Source organism: Amblyraja radiata, chromosome 3, assembly GCF_010909765.2.
Source record: "Amblyraja radiata isolate CabotCenter1 chromosome 3, sAmbRad1.1.pri, whole genome shotgun sequence".
Classification (NCBI taxonomy): Eukaryota; Metazoa; Chordata; class Chondrichthyes; order Rajiformes; family Rajidae; genus Amblyraja; species Amblyraja radiata.
In genome coordinates, this window is record NC_045958.1 from 99,657,813 (window position 1) to 99,680,783 (window position 22,971).

The following is a 22,971-nucleotide window of genomic DNA, read 5'->3' on the forward strand; positions in this document are numbered from 1 at the left end:
GGGTTCTTCAGCATTCATGACTAGGTGACATTTCAGGTCGAGACCTTTCTTCAGACCGAAGAATTGTCCTGATCCGAAATGTCACCTCTCCTTGTTCTGCCTGACCTGCTGAGTTACTCCAGCACTTTGTGTCGTTTTTTTGTAAACCAGCATCTGCAGTTCCATGTTCCTACACATGGTATGCCTGCCTTTATTACTTGGAGCATTGGGTATAAGAGTCAGGAAGTCTTGTTGCAGCTTTATAAAACTTAGGTTCGGCTGCATATGGAATATTGTATGCAGTTCAAGTTGCCGCAATACCAGAAGGATGTGAAGGTTTTGGAGAGGGTGTACAGGAGTTTGTCTGGGTGTTGCCTAGGTGTTGTCTGTATTAGAGAGTATTCACTATAAGGAGAGTTTTGACAAACTTGGATTATTTTTTCTGTGGAGAGTCAAAGGTTGAGAGGGACACATTACAGACGTTTGTAATATAATGAGAGTTACAGATAAGGTAGACAGTCAGAATCTCTTTTTTCCCAGTGTGGAACTTTCAAAGACTAGAGGGCAAACCGCAGCTTTTTTATGGGCCTGTCCCACTTAGGCGATATTTACAGGTGACTAATTAGGCGCCACATGTTCACCAGTGGTCGCCGGGAGTAGTCTCCTCAGTCGCGCAAAAAGTCGTAGCGTCTTTCTGGTCGCTGCTAAATTTTCAACGTGTTAAAAAACTTTCGGCGACAGTGGGTTTGACGCCAATGAGCGTATGTTGACATAGGTGCTATTGTAGGTTGTCGCCAGGATGACGTAGGTTGTCGCCGTTTTTTCGGCAACCTGCTACGAGTATGACAGTCGCCGGCAGTTGCCTAAACAATCGCCAAGTGGGACAGGCCCATTAAGGTCAGAGGAGGAATGTTTGAAGGAGATGTATAGGTGAGTTTTTCTTACAGATTGTGGTGGATGTCTAGAAAGTGGTAAAGGCTTTATAGAGGCTTTTAGATAGGCACATGGACATATATGGAATTGAGGGATATGGATCGCAAGGGATTAGTTTAAATCATCATCTTGTTCAGCAGAGATATGTTGGGCCGAAGGGCCTGTCCTGTGCTGGACTACTGAGCAGTACAGCACAGTGTGGGAAGGAACTGCACATGCTGGTTTAAACCAAAGATGGACACAAAAAGCTGGAGTAACTCAGCGGGTCAGGCAGCATCTCTGGATAGAAGGAATAGGTGATGTTTCAGGTTGAGACCTATCTTCAGACTGAAGAATTGCCCTGACTCGAAATGTCACCTACCCTTGGTCTCCAGAGATGCTGCACAGAAGATAGTCACAAAAAGCTGGAGTAACTCTGGAGAAAAGGAATAATTGACATTTCGGGTCCAGACCCTTCTTCAGACTGAGAGTCAGGGAAGACCAGGCTGGAGAAGGGTCTCGACCCTGAAACGCCATCTATTCCTTTTCTCCAGAGATGCTGTCTGACCCGCTGAGTTATTCCAGCTTTTCGTGTCTATCTTTGGTTTAAACCAGAATCTGTAGTTCCTTCCTACACTGTGGTGTATTGCCCTTTGTTCGGCATTTGCTGAATCAGTTGGAGGATTTCATCTCAGTGAATTCACCTCAAGATAACCTAGATGCCACAACATGGTTTTGTGGCATCCGTTTCCTCGCTGCTGGATGAAACCCACGGACGCTCTTACCTGTTCATTTCCCCTCCAAGTATTAACCAAGACCCAGCCTGCTTAGTTTCAGAGAATCTATGGGAACCAGTCATTTGAAAGATACTAATTTGAGTTCTCAGAATGCCAAAATAGTGACGTTGCCTGCTGGGTTGCATAGGAGTCCCTCCGTTATTTTGCACTAGGCAAAGTTTAATTTACTGTAATCGTCACATATCATGTGTAATGCAGAATCCAAGGTGAGATGCTGGGAAGGCAGGAATTATTTCCACAGATGTGATTGATGATACCTCTGTGGACCGAACGGAGATGACAAGGACAGGCTGACACTGACACACATCCGTGAGCCTGAAGCATAACCAGAGGACCTCTGGCCTCTCACAACACTGCGAGTTTTACCCATTCATCCACTGGAAGCTCAATGACACCCCCGGCGGAACCTTGGGCAACAATTCGAAAAGCACTTCTATTCTTGTAATGTTCCCCTGCCTATTGCTCAAAATCTACAATCTATGGTTGGCATATCATCCGGGGATGTGTTGAATAATTAGCTGAAATGAAGATTGTTCGACAGTGCACAGAAAGTGGCACACATATGCTTGCGGAAGAGATATGTATGAAAGAACTGCAGATGCTGGTTTAAAGCAAAGGTAGACACAAAATGCTGGAGTAACTCAGCGGGTGAGGCAGCATTACCGGAGAGAAGGAGAGGACGACCCGAAACGTGGCCCATTCCTTCTCTCCAGAGATGCTACCTCACCCGCTGAGTTACTCCAGCATTTTGTGTCTACCTTGCTGAAGAGATGATGCACTGAGACAAATCCCACAAAGACAATACATAACCATATACACCAATGCCTAGTGGGCCAGTTCTGGCAGAATTGATCAAAATATTGCTTGGGTGTCAGCATATCTCTTCTCTGTAGACAAGGACAGTGTAGAAGTATAGAAGTATATGGATATTTTTAAGGCAGGGGTTATGGGGAGAAGGCAGGAGAATGGGGTTAGGAGAGCAGTATATATAATTAAATGTCTAAACTAAACTAAATTAAACTAACCTAAACTAAACTAAATGAAACGGGGGTTCCCCTCTTTGACTATAGATGAGGTTCTCACCAGGGTCTCTTCTACATCTCGTAGCTTCGCTCTCACTCCCCACCCCCCCCCCCCACTTGTAACAAGGACCGAGTCCCCCTTGTCCTCACTTTCCACCCTACCAGCCGTCACATACAGCAGTTAATCCTCCGACATTTTTGTCACCTCCAACGGGATCCCACCACTGGCCACATCTTCCCATCTCCTCCCCTTTCGGCTTTCCGCAGAGACCGTTCCCTCCGTAACTCCCTGATCAATTCGTCCCTTCCCACCGAAAGCACCCCCTCCCCTGGTACTTTCCCTTGCAACTGCAGGAAATGCTACACTTGTCGCTTTAACTCTCCCCTCGACTCCAACCAAGGACCCAAGCAGTCTTTCCCGGTGTGGCAGAGGTTCACCTGCACCTTCTCCAATCTCATCTACAGGATCTGCTGCTCTAGGTGTCAACTGCTCCACATTGGTGAGACCAAGTGCAGGCTTGGCGATCGCTTCGCCCAACAACTCCGCACAGTTCGCTTTAACCAACCTGATCTCCCAGTGGCTCAGCACATCAAATCCCCCTCCCATTCTGTATCCGATCTTTCTGTCCTGGGCCTCCTCCATGGTCAGAGTGAGGCCCACCGCAAATTGGAGGAGTAGCACCCCATATTTTGCTTGGGTAGTTTATACCCCAGCGGTATGAACATTGACTTCTCCACTTTCAGGTAGTCCTTGCTTTCTTCCTCCTTCCCCTCCCCTTCCCAGCTCTCCCACAGCCCATTGTCTCCACCTAGAAACATAGAAAATAGGTGCAGGAGGAGCCCATTCAGCCTTTTGAGCCAGTACCGCCATTCATGGCTGATCGTCCCCAATCAATAACCCGTGCCTGCCTTCTCCCGATATCCCTTAATTCCACTAGCCCTTAGAACTCTATCTAACTCTCTCTTAACTCTCTCTTACATCAATGATTTTGATGAAGGGATTCAAAGTAACATTAGCAAATTTGCAGATGACACAAAGCTAGGTGGCAGTGTGAACTGTGAGATTCAGATTCAATTTTAATTGTCATTGTCAGTGTACAATACAGAGACAACGAAATGTATTTTGTTGGAGGATGCTATGAGAATGCAGGGTGACGGACATGTTAGGGGCGGGGGCAGATGCATGGCAGATTAAGTTTAATGCAGATAAATGTGGGGTTATCCACTTTGGTAGCAAAAACAGGAAGGCAGATTACTATCTAAATGGCGTCAAGTTGGAAAAAGGGGAAGTACAACGGAATCTGGGAGTCCTTGTACATCAGTCTATGAAAGTAAGCATGCAGGTACATCAGGCAGTGAAGAAAGTGAATGGCATGTTGGCCTTTAAAACACAAGGAATCGAATATAGGAGAAAATATGTCCTTCTGCAGTTGTACAGAGCCCTAATGAGACCACACCTGGAGTATTGTGTGCAGTTTTGGTCCCCTAATTTGAGGAAGGACATTCTTGCTATTGACAGAGTGCAGCGTAGGTTACAAGGTTAATTTCCGGAATGGTGGGGACTGTTATATGCTGAGAGAATGGAGCAGCTGGGCTTGTATACTCTGGAGTTTTGAAGGATGAGAGGATATCTCATTGAAACATACAAGATTGTTACGGACTTGGACACACTAGAGGCAGGAAACATGTTCCCGATGTTGGAGGAGTCCAGAACCAGGGCCACAGTTTAAGAATAAAGCCCCTGCCTCACTTAGGAAACCTGAACGTAAACCTCTGGTGACCTTGCGCCCCACCCAAAGTTTCCGTGAGGTTTCCTGAGGTTTTGGTCACTCTCCCTAATGGTTGAAAGTGGTTTCCGCATGGTCGAGGCTTCTTCTATGTTCCTGCGATTATTTCAACAAATTCACAACCGGCCTCGACTAAAAATAGGTTGCCGTTTGGGCGAAGCCAGTGGAGTGGGGTCGCTATTTACTTACAGGTAGTCGAAGGCAATCTCCTTCGCTGACCGGCCATTTTGATTGGCTCATTGGAGTTTCCAGCAAAGATCCTATAGGATGATATAGGATCTTTGGTTTTCACGACCTAGAAGATCCGCCGAAAGGTAAAATGCCCGCTAACTTTATTAAACTTCTTAAAACTGTCTCCACTCCTTCTCCCCCCCTTCTCTCCCCCTTCTCTCCCCTTTTCTCCCCTTCTCTCTCCTTCTCTCCCCCACCTCTCCCCTCTCCCCTTCTCCCCCCCTTCTCTCTCCCCTTCTCTTCCCCTCTCTCCCCTTCTCTCTCCCCTTCTCTCTCTCCCCTTCTTTCCCCTTCTCTCCCCCCCCCGCGCTCTCTAAAGGACTTACCGTGCTCTGTGGCAGCCGTTTACCTTCCTCTTCATCGCGCAGACAGCGCTCCTCCGCTGTCCCGGGCCCCCACCTTCGCGATGTGTTTGTGTGTGTGTGTGTGTGTGTGTGTGTGTGTGTGTGTGTGTGTGTGTTTGTGTGTGTGTGTGTGTGTGTGTGTGTGTGTGTGTGTGTGTGTGTGTGTGTGTGTGTGTGTGTGTGTGTGTGTGTGTGTGTGTGTGTGTGTGGTCGGTAGCAAAGGTCCTGTAGGATCTTTGGTCAGTAGATGCAGCTCACGCTTCGGTGGAGGCTTTCCATGCGAGTGACCAAAACCTCTGGCGACTCATGGAAACCTTGGGTGGGGCGCAAGGTCACCAGAGGTTTCCATTCAGGTTTTCTAAGTGGGACAGGGGCATAAGGAGTAACCCATTTAGAACGGAGACGAGGAAACACTTTTTCTCACGGAGAGTGGTGAGTCTGTGGAATTCTCTGCCTCAGAGGGCGGTGGAGGCAGGTTCTCTGGATGCTTTCAAGAGAGAGCTAGATAGGGCTCTTAAAAATAGCGGAGTTAGGGGATATGGGGAGAAGGCAGGAGCGGGGTAGTGATTGTGGATGATCAGCCGTGATCACATTGAATGGCGGTGCTGGCTCGAAGGGCCAAATGGCCCACTCCTGCACCTATTGTCTATTGTCTATTGTCTATATCCACATCTTCATTCCTTCTTCCCTCCCCCCCACCCACCCCCCCCCCCCCCCACCCCCCCCATCCCCACTTCAGTCTGAAGAGGGGTCTCGACCCGAAACATCACCTATTCCTTTGCTCCATAGATGCTGCCTCACCCGCTGAGTTTCTCCAGCATTTTTGTCTATTTTAAACTAAACATGGGGTCATTCTGCACACATCAGACTAAATGCGTGAGCCCCTTTTACTACCTTACGCATGCATGAATTGCACACATCGGGAGTTGTGTTTCCTGTTGAAAATGTTTACAATAAGCAATTCCAAAATATCACTTAAATTTCTACATAATTAGGAATGATGCCTCAATTAAAAAAAAAATGCAACACGCAAGGAATCCAGATTTAAAAAGAAAAATGAGATCCTTTACCCCTTGTGGTAAATGAAGACATTCTTTCCATAAGTTCTCAGCTGGTATCATTGAATGCCCAGTGTATTTAAGACTTACCGTGGTCCAGTTTATCTGTGTCCCCAGATCTCTGAAGTATAATGTAATAATGGATGAGGTTGCAAGGTTCTTAAGGGCTTGGGTTTCCCTCAGTGGAGGACCATCTGTGAACAAACAAGACAAGGGACAACGTTATGCCTCAATAATCCCATTGTGGCAACTACAACCAGAGGATCAATGTGACATGGTATCGAAATATATTTTGAACTGGAGGTAGGTGAGAGTAGGGGGATGGGAACTGTTGAGACTTCCCGAGGTGTCGTGGGCCTAACTCAATGAACCATCAGTGAAGGTAGGTGCCCATTTGATAGCCCCAATGATATACTTGCATCTACACGATCAGTTTTTACGTGCTTAACATGTAGGTAGCTGATTATTGAATATGGAGTGAGTTATTGTCAATAGCATGTGTGTATAAGCAGTTTAGGTGATACTTTGGCTTTGGGCTGAAGATAGACACAAAATGATGGAGTAACTCAGCGAGACAGACAGCATCTCTGGATCGAAGGGATGGGTGACTTTTCAGGTCGAGACCCTTCTTCAGACTGGTGACATAGGTAGGGAGGGATTGGACCAGGGGGGATAGGATGGAGTCGAGGAATGTGGAAATTATTCCTTCAACTGGCCACATCTTCCCATCTCCTCACCTTTCGGCTTTCCGCAGAGACCACTCCCTCTGTAACTCCCTGGTCAATTCGTCCCTTCCCACCCAAACCAGATACAAAGGGTCTGCTATGGCAGTTCTGTTCATGGATTTTGGAGAGAGGATAATGTCCCCCATTCCTTCTATGCGGAAATGCTGCCTGTCCCGCTGAGTTACTCCGGTATTTTGTGTCTATCTTTGGTGTAAACCAGCATCTGCTGTTCCTTCCTACACACTTTGGCCATAGGATTGGTTTTCTTGGTTGAGCGCTTACCCTAGTGTTATAGCACGTAGTTTGTGTTTTAATTGTAATTGAACATCTCACCCAGCTGGTGAGTAGAGCAGCAGAAAACTAGGGAAGACCTTCTGTCCATAAGTTCTCAGCTAGTAACATTTAATGCCCAGAGGGAACTGGAAGATTGCAAGGCTGCCGAACTGGTGTGACAGGGTTTTAGGTACTTGGGTTTTTGGGATCACTTCTGGGGCAGGTGTCAACGGCACAAGATGGGCCAGTTATACGTTAACTGGAAGGGGACAATGTATTTGAAGGCAATTTGTTCATGCTGCTTTGCTGGGTCTAAACTAATTTGGCAAGGGCTGGGTCGCAGAGCAGCAGTGCATCAAGCAGGGAGAAGAATGCAGAGGATGAATCAAGCAAATCCAGTGGGCAGAGCAGGTAAATGTAGGTTAGGGAGCAATGGCAGATCAATGCCGTTTAGTTTAACGCCAGTAGCCTTTCAGGTAGGTCAAGTGATGGATCAGCACTTGAAATTATGTTTCAGGAGAAGCAAGGTTAAGTGAAGGGAAGGACTAGCAGCTAAATATTCTGAGAAATAACGGTTTTAATCATGAATTAGGGGAAATGCAAAAGAGGAGTGAGAGTTCTCCTAATTACTGATTTAGGAGAACGTCATCACAATATTTAGAGAGGCTATTCTGGAGGCAACACAGTTATTTACACTTGGAACTGACAGATTTATGATTAGGAATCCCTCATTGCACCTGTGGTTCTTAAGTTAATAAATAATAGCAGCAGAATTAGGCCATTTGGCCCATCGTCTATTCCGCCATTCAATCATGGCAGATTTATCTTCCTTTAACCCCATTCTCCTGCCTTCTATCCATAACCCTTGACACCCATACCAATCAAGAATCCATCTATCTCTGCCTTACAAAATTCCCATTGACCTGACCTCCACAGCCTTCTGTGGCAATTAACTCTACAGATTTACCAGCTTCTGACTAAATAAATTCCTCCTCATCTCTTTCTTAAAGGAACATTCTTATATTCTGAGGCTATGGCCTCTGGTCCTAGACTCCCACCAGTGGAAACATCCTCTTCACATCCACTCTACCCAGGCCTTTCACTATTTGGTAAGTTTCAATGAGGTTTGTAGGTTTGTTGGTTAATTGGCTTGATAAATGTGAAAAATGTCCAGTATAAAATTGTCCAACTTCCAGTATGGTCCCTGGTCGACCCTCCCCCCCCCCATCCTTCTAAATTCCAGTGAGAAGAGACCCAGTACCGTAAAACGCTCATCGCATGTTAACCCAAATGATGTGGAGATGAGTGATTGGGCCAAGCCTGGTTCACATTTGTGGACCATTCTAATCACCAGTGCAACCGCAATAGAAACCGTGCGTGGATGCAGCTGATCCGTTGATGCCAGGAAATAAACTGTGCTGCAACATATCAACAAACCACTCCTTACTTGACACATTCATGAGGCTCTGGGCCATATTTATTACTTCATACTAAAGTTGTTATCTCTTAAGGCAAAGAAATCTGTTACTGTTGGGATTTTTTGGAAGTTGATTATCATTTAAGAGTTCCTATTAAAAAAAATTATAGCTTTAATTGCACTTACAAGAGCTCCTAACTATGCATTTAAATGTGTCTATATTTTATCATGCTAAGCTTGTTATTGCATTGTAACTTTGCCGCACTGAAAGCTATTACAATTTAGCATTAAATAACAATATTAAATTTGGTCACATTAAAGATTGGAGCATTTGAATACTCCTGATAGGCTTTTGAAATGATGGATCTACCATTAATATTGTAGATGGATTGTTACAGTTCTCGTAGTTACTGCTCAGGTTCATAAGTTCATAAGTGATAGGTGCTGAATTAGGCCATTCGGTCCATCGGTTCTACTCCGCCATTCAAACATGGCTGATCTATTTCTCCCTCTGAACCCCATTCTCCTGCCTTCTCCCCATAAACCCTGACGCCCATTCTAATCAAGAATCTGTCAATCTCTGCCTTAAAAATATCCATTAACTTGGTCATCACAGCCATCACGCTCCCTCTGGCTAAAAAAAATTCCCCCTCATCTCCTTTCTAAAGGAACATCCTTTTATTTTAAGGCTGTGCCCTTTGATTCTAGATTCTCTCACTAGTGGAAACATCCTCTCTGCATCCACTCTATCGTGGTCTTTCACTATTCAGTAAGTTTCAATGAGGGGGCCCCTCATCCTTCTAATCTCCAGCGAGTACAGGCCTAGGGCTGTCAAATGCTCTTCGTACATTAACCTAATCATCCCTGGAATCATTCTTGTAAACCTCTTCTGGACCCTCTCCAATGCCAGCATACAATATTCTTACTCAGACATGAGGCCTAAAACAGATCACAAACTCCAAATGCAGTCTGACCAGTGCCTTTAAAAAAAGAAAGAAAGAAAAGAAAAGAAATAATTTTATTGCCACACAACCAAGGTCGGTGGTATTTGGGTTGCCAGCAGCGGTACAATAATAAAGAACACAACCACATTAAAATTTTACACAAACATCCACCACAGCATTCATCACTGTGGTGGAAGGCACAGAGCTTGGCCAGTCCTCCTCCATTTCCCCCCGTGGTCAGGACCACCACCCTCCACAGCCGCTGCTGCGGGCGTCCAGATGGTAAGGGACAAAGTCAAAGTCAAGGTGAGTCCAGGATCGGCTCTTCCCAACCAGAGACCGCGGCTTCAGGCTGGTGTAGGCCGCAGGCCGGCGGTCAAAGTTTTAAAGTACCTGCCGTGCCGCAGCCGGAAGCACCACAGTCTGCAGGGCCGGCGGTCGAATCTCCCCTCCAGGGGAGATGATAAGTCCATACCGCGCCCGCGATAGAAGATGGCCGCGGGCCGGCGGTGGAAGCTTCTTCCCCCGGGTCCCCAACGTGAGATCCCGGGCTGTAGACGCCGCACCAGCTGGAGTTCTGCAGACCGCTGCTTCAGGCTGCCGGCTGCCGGCTGCCGCGGGCCAGCGTAACGGAGCGCTCCCCTCCAACGAGGTCTCACCCGCTCCGCGCGAGAGTCCACGCTGCGCCCGCCGCTGAAGCCCCGGGCGCGTCTCCGGGAAAGTCGGCGCCGATCCTTGCTGTTAGGCCACGGGGGAGGCGGCCTGAAAAAGTCGCCTCTCCATGGAAGAGGCGGCCAAAACGGTTTCCCCCTTACCCCCCCACACCACCCCCCACACATAACACACAAAGAAACATTAAAAACACACTTTTAAACATACTAAAAAAATTTAAAAAGTTGAAAAAAGACGGACACGCTGCCGACAGGCGCTGCCAGTGCAGCGCCCCCTACCGAACTGTATCACATCCAGTATCACATCCAACAATTCCTTATATCCAAAGATGCTGCTTGTCCATTGAGTTACTCCAGCATTTTGTATCTATCTTCAGTGTAAACCAGCATCTGCACAATAACAGGAGCAGTTGGTTACTGGAAGCTTTGTTATGAGATAATAACTCCGCCGTCTCCCAATTGGCACATTTCATATAAATGGACAATCCTTGTGAATAAAGATTTCTCGACTTCATGTAGCCCCGGCATTCCCTCTCTCTCTATCCCAATCCCACCCAAGTCGCAATAGCTTCTTGTTTTCACCCAACAAACAGCAAACAATGGCCTGTTTCCTTTATCATTGTTACATTTTTTGCATATCTTTCATTCATTGTTCTTTATCTCTCTACATCATCATCTATATCTCTCATTTCCCTTATCCCCAACAAGTCAGAAGAAGGGTTTCGACCCAAAACATTGCCCATTCCTACTCTCCAGAGATGCTGACTGTCCCGCTGAGTTACTCCAGCTTTTTGTGTCTATCTTCGGACAATCCTTCTGTTTACCCCAGATGTAAACAAGACTATAATGCTTTCTGAGTCTGAACAAGTGTTACCGATTCCCAAATTCAGTTACATAGGGAAAGGATCAAGTAATAAAAAGGAGGAATTGAAAGCATTCCAAAAGTTTAATGGGTGTATAATGGCCCCATGCCAAAATTGTAGAGTTAAATAATCAGATATCGGTAGCTATGCAGGGAAGCAGTGAGATTACACAACAGAATCCAGATGCTACAGTTTCCTCCCACACTCCAAAGACGTACAGGTTTGTAGGTTAATTGGTTTCTGTTAATTGTAAATGTGTCCCTAGTGTGTCGGATAGTGCTAGTGTACGCGGGGATCACTGGTCGGAGCGAACTCGGTGGGCTGGAAGGGCCCGTTTTCAGCAGTGTATCTCCAAAGTCTGAAGTCTAAAGAATTCAGGACGTGTCTTTTTTCTTTCCTAGGTTATTAATTTTTTTTTCAAATATTGCGTGGTTTAATAAATAAATATAACATCTGTTCAAAAATATAATTTTTGAAAAACCCATCTTTGAGCCCAGTGCTTTATAAAAAAAAATTGCCGAGTTTGTGTATTTGTATCTGTTGGCATGGCAGATGGTTTGTTTGCACTGGGTGATTCATCACATTGGTTTCTGTATGGAAAGTTCCAAATGTTTGTTTCCTCTTCTTTAAATCATTGTGCAAAATTCAGAAAATAATGCAACTTTAAAAAAACTCTTTGTATGAATGAAGTTCAAAACCAGCCTCGGAATACATTGACCAAGCAATCTCTTCAAAGGCAAGAGGAATTAAAACTCAGTGACATCAATCTTAGTGTGCAAAAATTTTAATTGGTGGCATCTTTATTTAAATAAAATATTTCTGCTGATGCAGAAAAAAACCTGTTAGCTTTATTGATTTCCTTTCGGAAAGCTTTTCTGCCATCCTTATCCTATCCAACTAATGTGTGACTGAAATGGTGACTCCATTAGATCAATCTACTGCTGAGAAAGAAATCATGTAAGTAAGCAGGGCGGCACGGTGGCACAGCAGTAGTGCACTGCCTTACAGCGCAAGAGACCTGGGTTTGATCCTGACTGCGGGTGCTTGTTTGTATGGAGTTTGTAAGTTCTCCCCATGCCATATGTGGGATTTCTCCGAGAACTTCGGTTTCCTCACACACTCCAAAGACGTACAGGTTTGTAGGCTAATTGGTTTGTTGTAAAGTTAAAATTGTCCCTAGGGTGTGTAGGATAGCATTAAGTGTAGGAAAGAACTCCAGATGCTGGTTTAAATCGAAGGTAGGCACAAAATGCTGGAGTAACTCAGCAGGACAGGCAGCATCTCTGGGGAGAAGGAATGGGTGACGTTTCGGGTCGAGACCCTTCTTCAGATTGGTAGCATTAATATGCGGGGTTTACTGGTCAGTGCCGGCTCGGTGGGCCGAAGGGCCTGTTTGTGCGCTGTATCTCTAAACTAAACTAAATTAAGACAAAACAGACCATCAGATGTGAACATGAGAAAGATGCACACTTCAGAGTAGACCTTGCATTTTGGGAAGAGATGACACAAAGTGCTGGAGTAATTCAGCGGTGTAGGTGGCATCTCTGGAGTACATAGATAGACAATGTTTCAAGTTGGGACCCTTCTTCGGACTCAATTTTTTTTTGCACGTGTCTACATTTGGAAAGCAGACATTGAGCCAGTCAAGCAAGAGGCTGGCATGGCTAGACTCCGAATCATGCCATTCAGTCAATGTCCTGCCATCAGCTCTGTTACGGAGACACAAGAAACTGCAGATGCTGGAACGTTGAACAAAACACAAAGTGCTGGAGGAACTCAAGAGTTCAGGCAGCATCTGGGGAGGAATGAATTCCATTATGTGCACCACAGATGGATCCAGTTCAGTTTAGTTTTGTTTATTGTCACTGAGGTACAGTGGAAAGCTTTTGTAGCATGCTATCCAGTCAGCGGAAAGACTATACATGATTACAATCAAGCCATTTACAGTGTATCGATACAAGATAAGGGAATAACATTTAGTGCAAGGTAAAGCCAGTAAAGTCCGATCAAGGATGGTCCGAGTGTCACCAGTGAGGTAGATAGTAGTTCAGCACTGCCATCCGGTTGGGGTAGGACGGTTCACTTGCCCGGCACATTGGTGCAGATTGAGGAGGAGCATTCCCTGGTGATCTCAACATTAACTCTATTATATCGGCTGATGTCAAGATCACTCTCAGGCAAGGAAACTTGAGAATGATTACCGCCTGCTGCTTCCCCTCAACAAATGATAACAATAGTACTCCTACTCACATCCTATTCAATGTTATCGCACCCCGGTCACTCCCTCTTCTTCCCTCTCCCATCAGGCCAGAGGTACAGAAGTGTGAAATCATTGTCTATCTATGTACTCTAGGGATGTCGCCTGCACCGCTGAGTTTCTCCAGGACTTTGTGTGTTCTCTTCCCAAAAAGCAAGGTCTACTCTTCTCTGGGGATTGTCACCTTGTCGTGGTGGAGAAGCTTGTGTGGTCCAGAGATCCTGAGAGCAATTCCGTCCGGAGCTATGCTCCTGGTAGAGCTACCCATGGCAATAAGGTCGAGGGGGAGGTCTTTGACAAAGAGCAATCCAACCAAGACCTCAACGGTGGAACAGGCGGAGGATGATGGCTGACGCTGGGAAGGCGGATGAAGGCTGCAGCAGAAAAGGTTCCCCGGTCGTCTTGGACTCCGCTGGATCCTGACCCAGATCTGTCAAGGACCGTGTGGCGGCTGCCTGTGCACCAGTCTCCCCACGTTAAACAAAGTCACACATGGGCGTCCTCCCAAAAGTAGACAGTCATACTCGTTTCGAGCGACCACCGATGACTCTGAGTTTTGCATCTTTCTCATATACACGTCTGATGGTCTGTTTTGGCTTTCTTAGATTCAGGGACAGTTTCTTCCCAACTGTTATCAGGGAACGAAACCATCCTATCACTGACTAGAAAGCGATCCTGAACTACCATCTACCCCACTAGAGTCCGTTAGACTGTCTTTATACAATAGACAGTACACAATAGACAATAGGTGCAGTAGGCCATTCGGCCCTCGAGCCTGTTTAATGTGATCATGGTTGATCATCCACAATCAGTACCCCGTTCTTGTCTTCTCCCCATATCCCCTGACTCTGCTATCTTTAAGCCCTATCAAGCTCTCTCTTGAAAGTATCCGGAGAATCGGCCTCCACCGCCTTCTGAGGCAGAAAATTTCACAGATTCACAACTCTCTGTGTGAAAAAGTGTTTCCTCATCTACGTTCTAAATGCCTTATCCCTTATTCTTAAACTGTGGCCCCTAGTTCTGGACTCCCCCAACATCGGGAACATGTTTCCTGCCTCTAGCTTGTCCAAACCCTGAATAATCTTATTTGTTTCAATAAGAAACCCTCTCATCCTGCTAAATACCAGTGTATACAAGCCCAGCCGCTCCATTCTCGCAGCATATGACTGTCCCGCCATCCCAGGAATTAACCTTGTGAACCTACGCTGCACTGCCTCAATAGCAAGAATGTCGTTCCTCAAATTAGGGGACCAAAACTACACACCATACTCCAGGTGTGGTCTCACTAGGGCCCTGCACAACTGCAGAAGGACCTCTTTTCTCCTATACTCAACTCCTCTTGTTATAAAGCCCAACATGCCATTCGTTTTCTTCACTGCCTACTGTACCTGCATGCTTACTTTCATTGACTGATGAACAAGGACCCCCAGGTCCCGTTGTACTTCCCCTTTTACCAACTTGACTGACTCCACTGGTCTTTATCTTGCACTAAAGGTTATTCCCGCTATCCTGCACCTGCACACAGTGCATAGCTTCATTGTAATTAAGTACAGTTTTTCCACTGACTGGATAGCATGCAACAAAAAAGTTTTTCGCTGAACCATGATACACGTGACAATCAGCTAAACTAAACTAAACTAAACGTCTGGCAGAAACACAGATTGCTCTCTCCTGTCTTCTTTGTCTATCACAGACCGACTGATTTGACAATGCTTTGAAGGGAATTCTACAGATAGGGTCTGTTGGTAAGAGTGATTCACAAATTCATTCTCGCTGACAAGTTGTCATAAGATCATCATAAGAGATAGGAATAGAATTAGGCCATTCGGCCCATCAAGTCTACTCCGCCATTCAATCATGGCTGATCTATCTCTCCCTCCTAACCCCATTCTCTTGCCTTCTCCCCATAACCCCGTACAAACCAAGAATCTATCTATCTCTGCCTTAAAAAATATCCACTAACTTTGGCTACACAGCTTTCTGTGGCAAAGAATTCCACAGATTCACCACCCTCTGACTGAAGAAATTCCTCCTCATCTCCTTCTTAAAGGAACGTCCATTAATTCTATGGCCTCTAGTCCTAGACTCTCCCACTAATGGAAACATCCTCTCCACAACTACTCTATCCAAGTCTTTGATGGTACTAAACGATGTGGCCATTAAACTCATTATTCACACTAAGGGTGGTCTCCTTGCAGTGGTTGCATGACAGACTAATGTACTTAATGAGATCTAACAACTGCAATGTATTGATCTAGGACGTACTATGGACTTTCAGCAGCAACAGAACTATTTTCGACTAGACTTTTAGAGATACAGATGGGAAACAGGGCCTTTGTCCCACCGACTCCACGCTGACCACCAATCAGCTCGTACACTAGCACCATCCTACACACCCTAGGGACAATTTTACAATTTTTACCGAAACCAAGTAGCCTACAAACCTGTACACCTCTGGAATGCGGGAGGAAGCCAGAGCACCCGGAGAAAACCTATGCAGTTTCAGGCAGAACGTACAAACTCTGTACAGAGAGCACCCATAGTCTGATGAAAAATGCCCACAAATAAAAAAGGTTGTGAATTCATTTGTGAAAGTGGGACAGGCCCTTAAGGTGCAACTCTACTGCTGTGCCACTGTGCAGCCCCCTTAGTTGATACACCCTGGTATTCCCTGCTCTTCCATTACCATAGATAAATACAACATGCTGGAGTAACACAGCGGGACAAGCAGCATCTCTGAAGAGAAGGAACGCGTGACGTTTCGTGTCAAGACCCTTCTTCCATTAACTTCGTCCCTCGTCCAATAAAGAATAATGAAACAGGAACAAGTCAAAGTGAAGTCAGTGGAAACCAATGAAAAGTTGCATGCAATTACGTAAATAGAATTTGCATGATCTGTGACTTAAATCATATTGGCCCCAGCAAGGGCTTAGAGCTCCTCAGAGCAGTGTGCCAGGTTCCTTTACTAAGATCCTTTAGGGTGATACACTGATGCAGTGGTAGAGTTGCTATCTCACAGCACTAGAGACTTGGGTTTCGACCATGGTCACGTGCTGTCTGTGTAGAGCTTGCACATTCTCCCTGTGACTGCGTTCATTTTTCTTCCAGGTGAGCTGGTTTCCACCCACATCCCAAAGATATGCAGGTACGTAGATTAATGAGCTTCTGTAAATTGTCCCTATTGTGTAGGATAGAACTAGTGTACGGGGTGCTCATCACACAGACATGCTGGTTTGTAGGTTAATCGGCCTCAGTAAATTACCCCCAGTGTGCAGCGAGTGGATGCAAAAGTGGGATAACATAGAACTAGTGTGAATGGGTGATCGATGCACAACATAGACATGGTGGGCCGAAGAGCCTGCTTCCATGCTGGATCTTTCAATCAATCATGACATCATGAGAGGAATAGATTGGGTAGATGCACAGAGTCTCTTGTCCAGAGTAGGTGAATTGAGGATCAGAGGACATAGGTTCAAGGTAAAGGGAAAGGAAAACAGATGTAATAGGAAACTGAGGGGTAACATTTTCACACATGGGTGTATGGAACGAGCTGCCAGAGGAGATAGTTGAGGCAGGGACTATTCCAACATTTAAGAAACAGTTCGACAGGTGGCGCCAGCAACAGCTGCCTTGCCAACAATCTGCCTGTCCCGATCCATTTTTGTTGTTTCATAGAATGTGTTAAATGTATGTTTTGGTGTTCTTTAGCTTGTTTTATGTGGGGGTTGAAGGAAACGTGTTTTTTTTATTTCTTACCTCGACGGAGATGCGATTTTTTTCCGTATCGTATCTCCGTCCACAATGCGGCCTAACATCGTGGAGCTGGCGGCCTGGGGAGCTGGAGACCGACTTCGGGAGCTCCAACTGCGGGAGCCTGTGGAATTTAACATCATGGAGCTGGCGGTCCCTGGTTAGAGACCGACTTCGGAAGCTCCAAGCCACAGGAGCTTCGATCGCCCCGACGCAGGAGCTTTGACTGCCCCGACGGATAGTTCGACTGCAGTGAGGAATGTGGGGAATCCGCTGTGGTGGATGTTTATGTTAACTTTTATGTGGTTGTGTGTCTTGTTCGGACCCTCTCCGTACACCTTGGGTTAAGGAAGCTTTTGGTGTCTACAAGTTGCAGAAAATATTCCTGAACTCACTCAAGACCTTTCTGAAGCATGTGTGCTTGCTTTCCCAAGCAATATGGTGAAAATTATAATTACACGTTAAATGCTTCTACTAATCACTGCACTTATATATTCACAGCTTCTATCGGCAAGCTCAGATACAATTCTCACAGCTGTCTAAAAGAATTATATTTTGAATTCTACCTGTAAAGCTTTGTGCCAGTATAGCTGTCATTAGACACTCTCTTTAAAGGAATCTCACTGTTAATCATTAAGCTCTCTCTCTCTCTCTCTCTCTCTCTCTCTCGCCTCAATATGTTCTTAGATTTAATGTTATCTTTTGTTGCTGTGATCTTTTAAGTGTTTCCTGTGTTGTAGATTCAAGAATGGTCTAGTACTGGCCAGAAGCCAAATTCTAAAATAGCAAGCACAGTAACAGTGGGACCCACTTGTGAATTGATCTCATGTGCTTCCATTCATGGTAATACAGGTTGCATGGAAATAATTCAGTGAGATATGGCAGATGAAAATCATTAATGTGCTATATTTTATGGCCAACATTTGAAAATCCAATCACTATTTCATATTAAAAAAAAATCTCAATACATCAGCAGATGGTAGAACTGCTGTCTTACAGTCAGAGACATCGGTTTGCTCCAAATGCTGTTTGTGTGGAGTTTGCATGTTCTGCCTGTGGCCACATGGGTTTTCTCTGGGTGTCTCAGTTTCCGCCCCCAGTACAAAGATGTGCAGCTATAATCGGCTTCTGTAAACTGTCCCTAGTGTGCAGGATAGAATAGTGGTCATTGGTCGGTGTGGACTCATTGGGCCAAAGGGCTTGTTTCCACACTGTATCTGGATAAGGCAAGCAGAGTGACACAGCTGGTGGAGCTGCTGCCTTACATCCATGGACTTAGGTTTGCTCCTGTATGGAGTTTGCACGTTCTCTTTGTGGCCACATGTGTTTCCTCTGGGGTGCTTCGTTGCCTCCCACATTCTAAAGATGTGCAGGTTGGTAAGGTTAATTGGCCTCTGTAAATGGTGAGTGGATGCAAAGGTGGGGTAAGACACAACTGGTGTGAACGGGTGATCAATGGTCAGCGTTGAGTTCTTCAAACTGATTGTAGGGGGAGAGCAAGGGGGAGGAGAAGAAAGCTGGAAGAAAGATGAGGCAGGACAGTTGATGCAGGCAAAGGGGATGTTTGATAGGCAGATCAAAGGCCAGGGATTAAAGCATCAGGTCTGAAAGAGGATTAAGGAGTTTGTAATGTAAGGGTTCACAAGTTCACAAGTTATGGGAGGAGAATTAGGCCATTCGGCCCATAGAGCCTACTCCGCCATTCAATCATGGCTGATCTCTGCCTCCTAATCCCATTCTCCTGCCTTCTCCCCATAACCCTTGACACCCGTTCTAATCAAGAATTTGTCTATTTCTGCCTTAAAAATATCCACTGACTTGGCCTCCACAGCCCTCTGTGGCAACGAGTTTCACAGATTAACTACCCTCTGACTAAAGAAGTTCCTCCTCACCTCCGTTATAAAAGAGCACCCTTTATTTCAGACATCCAAGACTAGCTCTGAGTCTGATAGGACACTAACTCATGCCATCATGGTACCAAGGGGAGGAGAGAGTGTGATACAGATAGAGGGAAGAGGGGTGGAGGAGGGTACAGAGATAGGTAGAACGAGAGAGACAAAGCGAGAGAGAGAGAGAGTTGGAGAGAGAGGTAGAGAGAGGGAAGAGTAAGAGAGAGAGAGAGAGAGAGAGAGAGAGAGAGATCTGAGAGACGAGAGGGAGAGAGAAGAGCGAGAGAAGAGAGAGAGAGAATGAGAGAGAGAGAGAGGAGGAGAGAGATAGAGAGCGAGAGAGAGCGGAGAGAGGAGAGATGAGAGAGTGCGAGTAGGAAAGATGAGCGAGAGAATGGCGTTAGTACGGATTTCTATGTTATTATTGATAGTTGCTATTTTCCGTGTTTCACTTGTATTCCTGTTGAAATTTAATAGTTATTTGTGCTCTTCACAATCTGCTTCATAACATTCATTGATCCCACATCCTTGTTGATTTCCCTCTGAAAGTCTATTCTGCCAATCGTGCCGATCTAAACTACGAGTGACTGTGAAAGGGCCGACCTACCTGCCTGTATCAATCTGTTCCGGAAGAATGATGGTCTGAAAAGAGTACTGGATGTGAGCATTAGAAAAGCACACCATCCACAGTAGACCTTGCATTTCGCTGCCCGATCTGCTAGGTTTCTCCAGCATTTTGATTTTTGCTCATGATTCCAGCATCTGCAGTCTCTTGCATTTCAGAATACTGGACTGACCAATACTTGTTTTGGTAAAATAGTTACAAAGTGATGGAGTTAGGCGGGTCAGGCAGCATCTCTGGAGAAAATGGACAGATGACGTTTCGGGTCGGGACCCTTCTTCACACTGAAAGTAGATGGGGGAGGGGGGGAGGGGGGGGAGGAGAGGGGGGGGGGGAGGGAGGGGGAGGGGGGGGGGGAGGGGGAAATGGAGGGCAGAACTAATCATGGCTGGCAAAAGGTGACCTCAGGTGGAGTGCTTCCATAATAGCTAAATGGCTGGCTGGGGAAGGGGTGATCTCAAGAGAGATAAAATGTTGCGAACTGTAGAACCGACTAGAGTGCATAGCTTAGTTTAGAGTTTAGAAATACAGCACTGAAACAGGCCCTTCAGTCCACCGAGTCTGTGCCGACCAGCAATCCCAGCACTTTTTAACACACACCAGGGACAATTTACACTTATACCAAGCCAATTAACCTACAAAACTGTAAGTCTTTGGAGTGTGGGAGGAAAGTGGCGTTCCCAGAGAAAACCCATCCAAGTCACAGGGAGAACGTACAAACTCCATACAGGCAGCACCCACAGTCAAGATCAAACCCGGGTCTCTGGCGCTGGAGGCAGCAACTCTACCGCTGCGCCACCGTGCCGTGCGGTGCAAGGGAGCGTTTTTGTAGAATTTACTTAAAATTAGTGAATTCAACATTCATTTGTAAGCTACCAAAGCAACATGTGAGCTACTGTTCCTCCAATATACGTGTGGCTTCCCTCTGGAATAGAGGCCTTGCCCCTCTTCCACCACCTCTGGACAACTAATTAAAATATAAGGAGAAGATGGCTAAACAGCTGATCAAATGAAGGAGAATAAAATTGTCAGCTTGGACAGTATACATCCTTACATTTCTAAGCAACTGGGAAGGAGATAATAAAATGATTGTGACACATATTTAATAATTGAGCAGTGTTTAACGTCTGGTAGTCAACATTGATTAAACCTGGATTTTAAATGGAAATATAACACATTGAGTAAACTAGAGAGAAACCTTGGGTGAACACAAAAAGCTGGAGGAACTCAGCGGGTCAGACAGCATCTCTGGAGAAAAATAATTTGTGACGTCTCAGGTGGTGACTCTTCTTCAGAATGAGAGTCAGGGGAAAGGAAAACTAGAGGTATGAAAAAGTACAAAGAATTAATGTGCGGTTTGAAAAGAGCTAATCATAGCCAGCAATGATGATTAAGTAAAGGTAACAGAGCTCACAATGGTCTGTGTGTTTAAGAAAGAACTGCTGATGCTGGAAAATCGAGGGTAGACAAAAATGCGGGAGAAATTCAGCGGGTGAGGCAGCATCTATGGAGCGAAGGAATAGGTGACGCTTCGGGTTTGAAGAAGGGTCTCGACCCGAAACGTCACCTATTCCTTCGCTCCATAGATGCTGCCTCACCCGCTGAGTTTCTCCTGCATTTTTGTCTACTCAAAGGTCCATTGTAGGTTGTGGAAAAGGTGATAACGAGTAGATACATAGAGTGAAACTCAGCAAGACAACAGTGGGACTAGTTGGACGACTAGGATGAGGGAGGGACGGAGAGAGAGGGAATGCAAGGGCTACTTGAAGTTAGGGAAATCAATGTTCATACCGCTGGGTTGCAGGCAGCCCAAGCAAAATATGAGTTGATGTTCCTCCAATTTACACAGAAAGCTTGGGTGGTTGGAGGAGAAATGGAACCCTACTAAACATAAACACACACAAATAAAGCTGAAAGGCTAAATTATAATAGGGAACAGTCAATGGAAATTTGAGTGGGGAAGTCTTTCTCTACCCAACCTCATTGAATTATTTGAAGAGCAAGCAGGGAAAACAGATTAGGATTAATTTATTTCATCTAGACTTCCAAAAGGCTCCATATACAAGGTGAACTGAATGGTCACTACGTGGAACATGAAAGAGAGAGGAATAGATTGGGTAGGTGCTCACAGAGTAGGTGAATCGAGGGCCAGAGGACATGGGTTTAAGGTGAAGGGAAAAAAATTTAATAGGAATCTGAGGGGTAACTTTTTCACACAAAGGGTGGTGGGTGTATGGAACAAGTAGCCAGAGGAGGTAGTTGAGGCTGGGACTATCCTAACATTTAAGAAACAGTTAGATAGGTACATGGATAGGGCGGGTGTGGAGGGATATGGACCAAACGTGGGCTGGTGGGACTAGTGTAGCTGAGACAGGTTGGCCAGTGTGGGCAAGTTGGGCCAAAGGGCCTGTTTCCACACTGTATCACTCTATGACTCTATGTAGAAGCAGCAGAATAGGTATAGGGAGGAACTGCATATGCCGGTTTAAACTGAAGACAGACACAAAAGGCTGGAGTAACTCAGCGGGTCAGACAACATCTCTGTAGAAAAGGAATAGGTAATGTTTCAGGTCGAGATCCTTCTTCAAACTGAGCTTCAGGGGTGTGTGGAACGAGAGATATAGATGGTAATTAGGAGAAATAAATGGAAGACATGCAAAAAGCAACGATGATCAAGGAAATGTGGGCCACACAATAGGTCATTGTTGGTGGGTTGCTGAGCATCAGTATAAAAATATATTCCATGCCTCATATTAGATGAACCGTTAGAATGGAGAAGAACTTCAGCATTCTGCAGAAAAAATATTAGTGTGTTAACAGAATAGGCACACAATGAACAGATTATTGAATTATTGAATCTATTGATTTTTTTTTTTGTTTTCATATATTATGTATCAATATATTGTGATATAGGTCTGTTTTAGCAAATTTGCAGATGACACAAAGCTAGGTGGCAGTGTGAACGGGGAATTACAGACCAGTTAGTCTAACATCGGTGGTGGGGAAAATTCTGGAGTCAGTTATTAAAGATGGGATAGCAGCACATTTGGAAAGTGGTGAATTCATTGGACAAAGTCAGCATGGATTTATGAAAGGTAAATCATGTCTGACGAATCTTATAGAATTTTTCGAGGATGTAACTAGTAGAGTGGATAAGGGAGAACCAGTGGATATGTTATATCTGGACTTTCAGAAGGCTTTCGACAAGGTCCCACATAAGAGATTAGTATGCAAACTTAAAGCACACGGTATTGGGGGTTCAGTAATGATGTGGATAGAGAACTGGCTGGCAGACAGGAAGCAAAGAGTAGGAGTAAACTGGTCCTTTTCAGAATGGCAGGCAGTGACTAGTGGGGTACCGCAAGGCTCAGTGCTGGGACCCCAGCTATTTACAATATATATTAATGATCTTAATATATATATCAATATA

At 45.4% G+C, this 22,971-nt stretch overlaps 1 protein-coding gene across 2 annotated transcripts in view; it reads right to left on the reverse strand.

Annotated features, from left to right (window-relative positions):
- The window catches only part of tecrl (trans-2,3-enoyl-CoA reductase like), a 126,649-nt gene that overhangs the window by 50,963 nt on the left and 52,715 nt on the right, over positions 1–22,971 (reverse strand). For both annotated transcript variants that reach the window (XM_033018415.1, XM_033018416.1), the window contains exon 4: positions 6,221–6,324. In XM_033018415.1, coding sequence (XP_032874306.1) covers positions 6,221–6,324 — 104 coding nt within the window. The remainder of the gene's footprint in view (positions 1–6,220; positions 6,325–22,971) is intronic.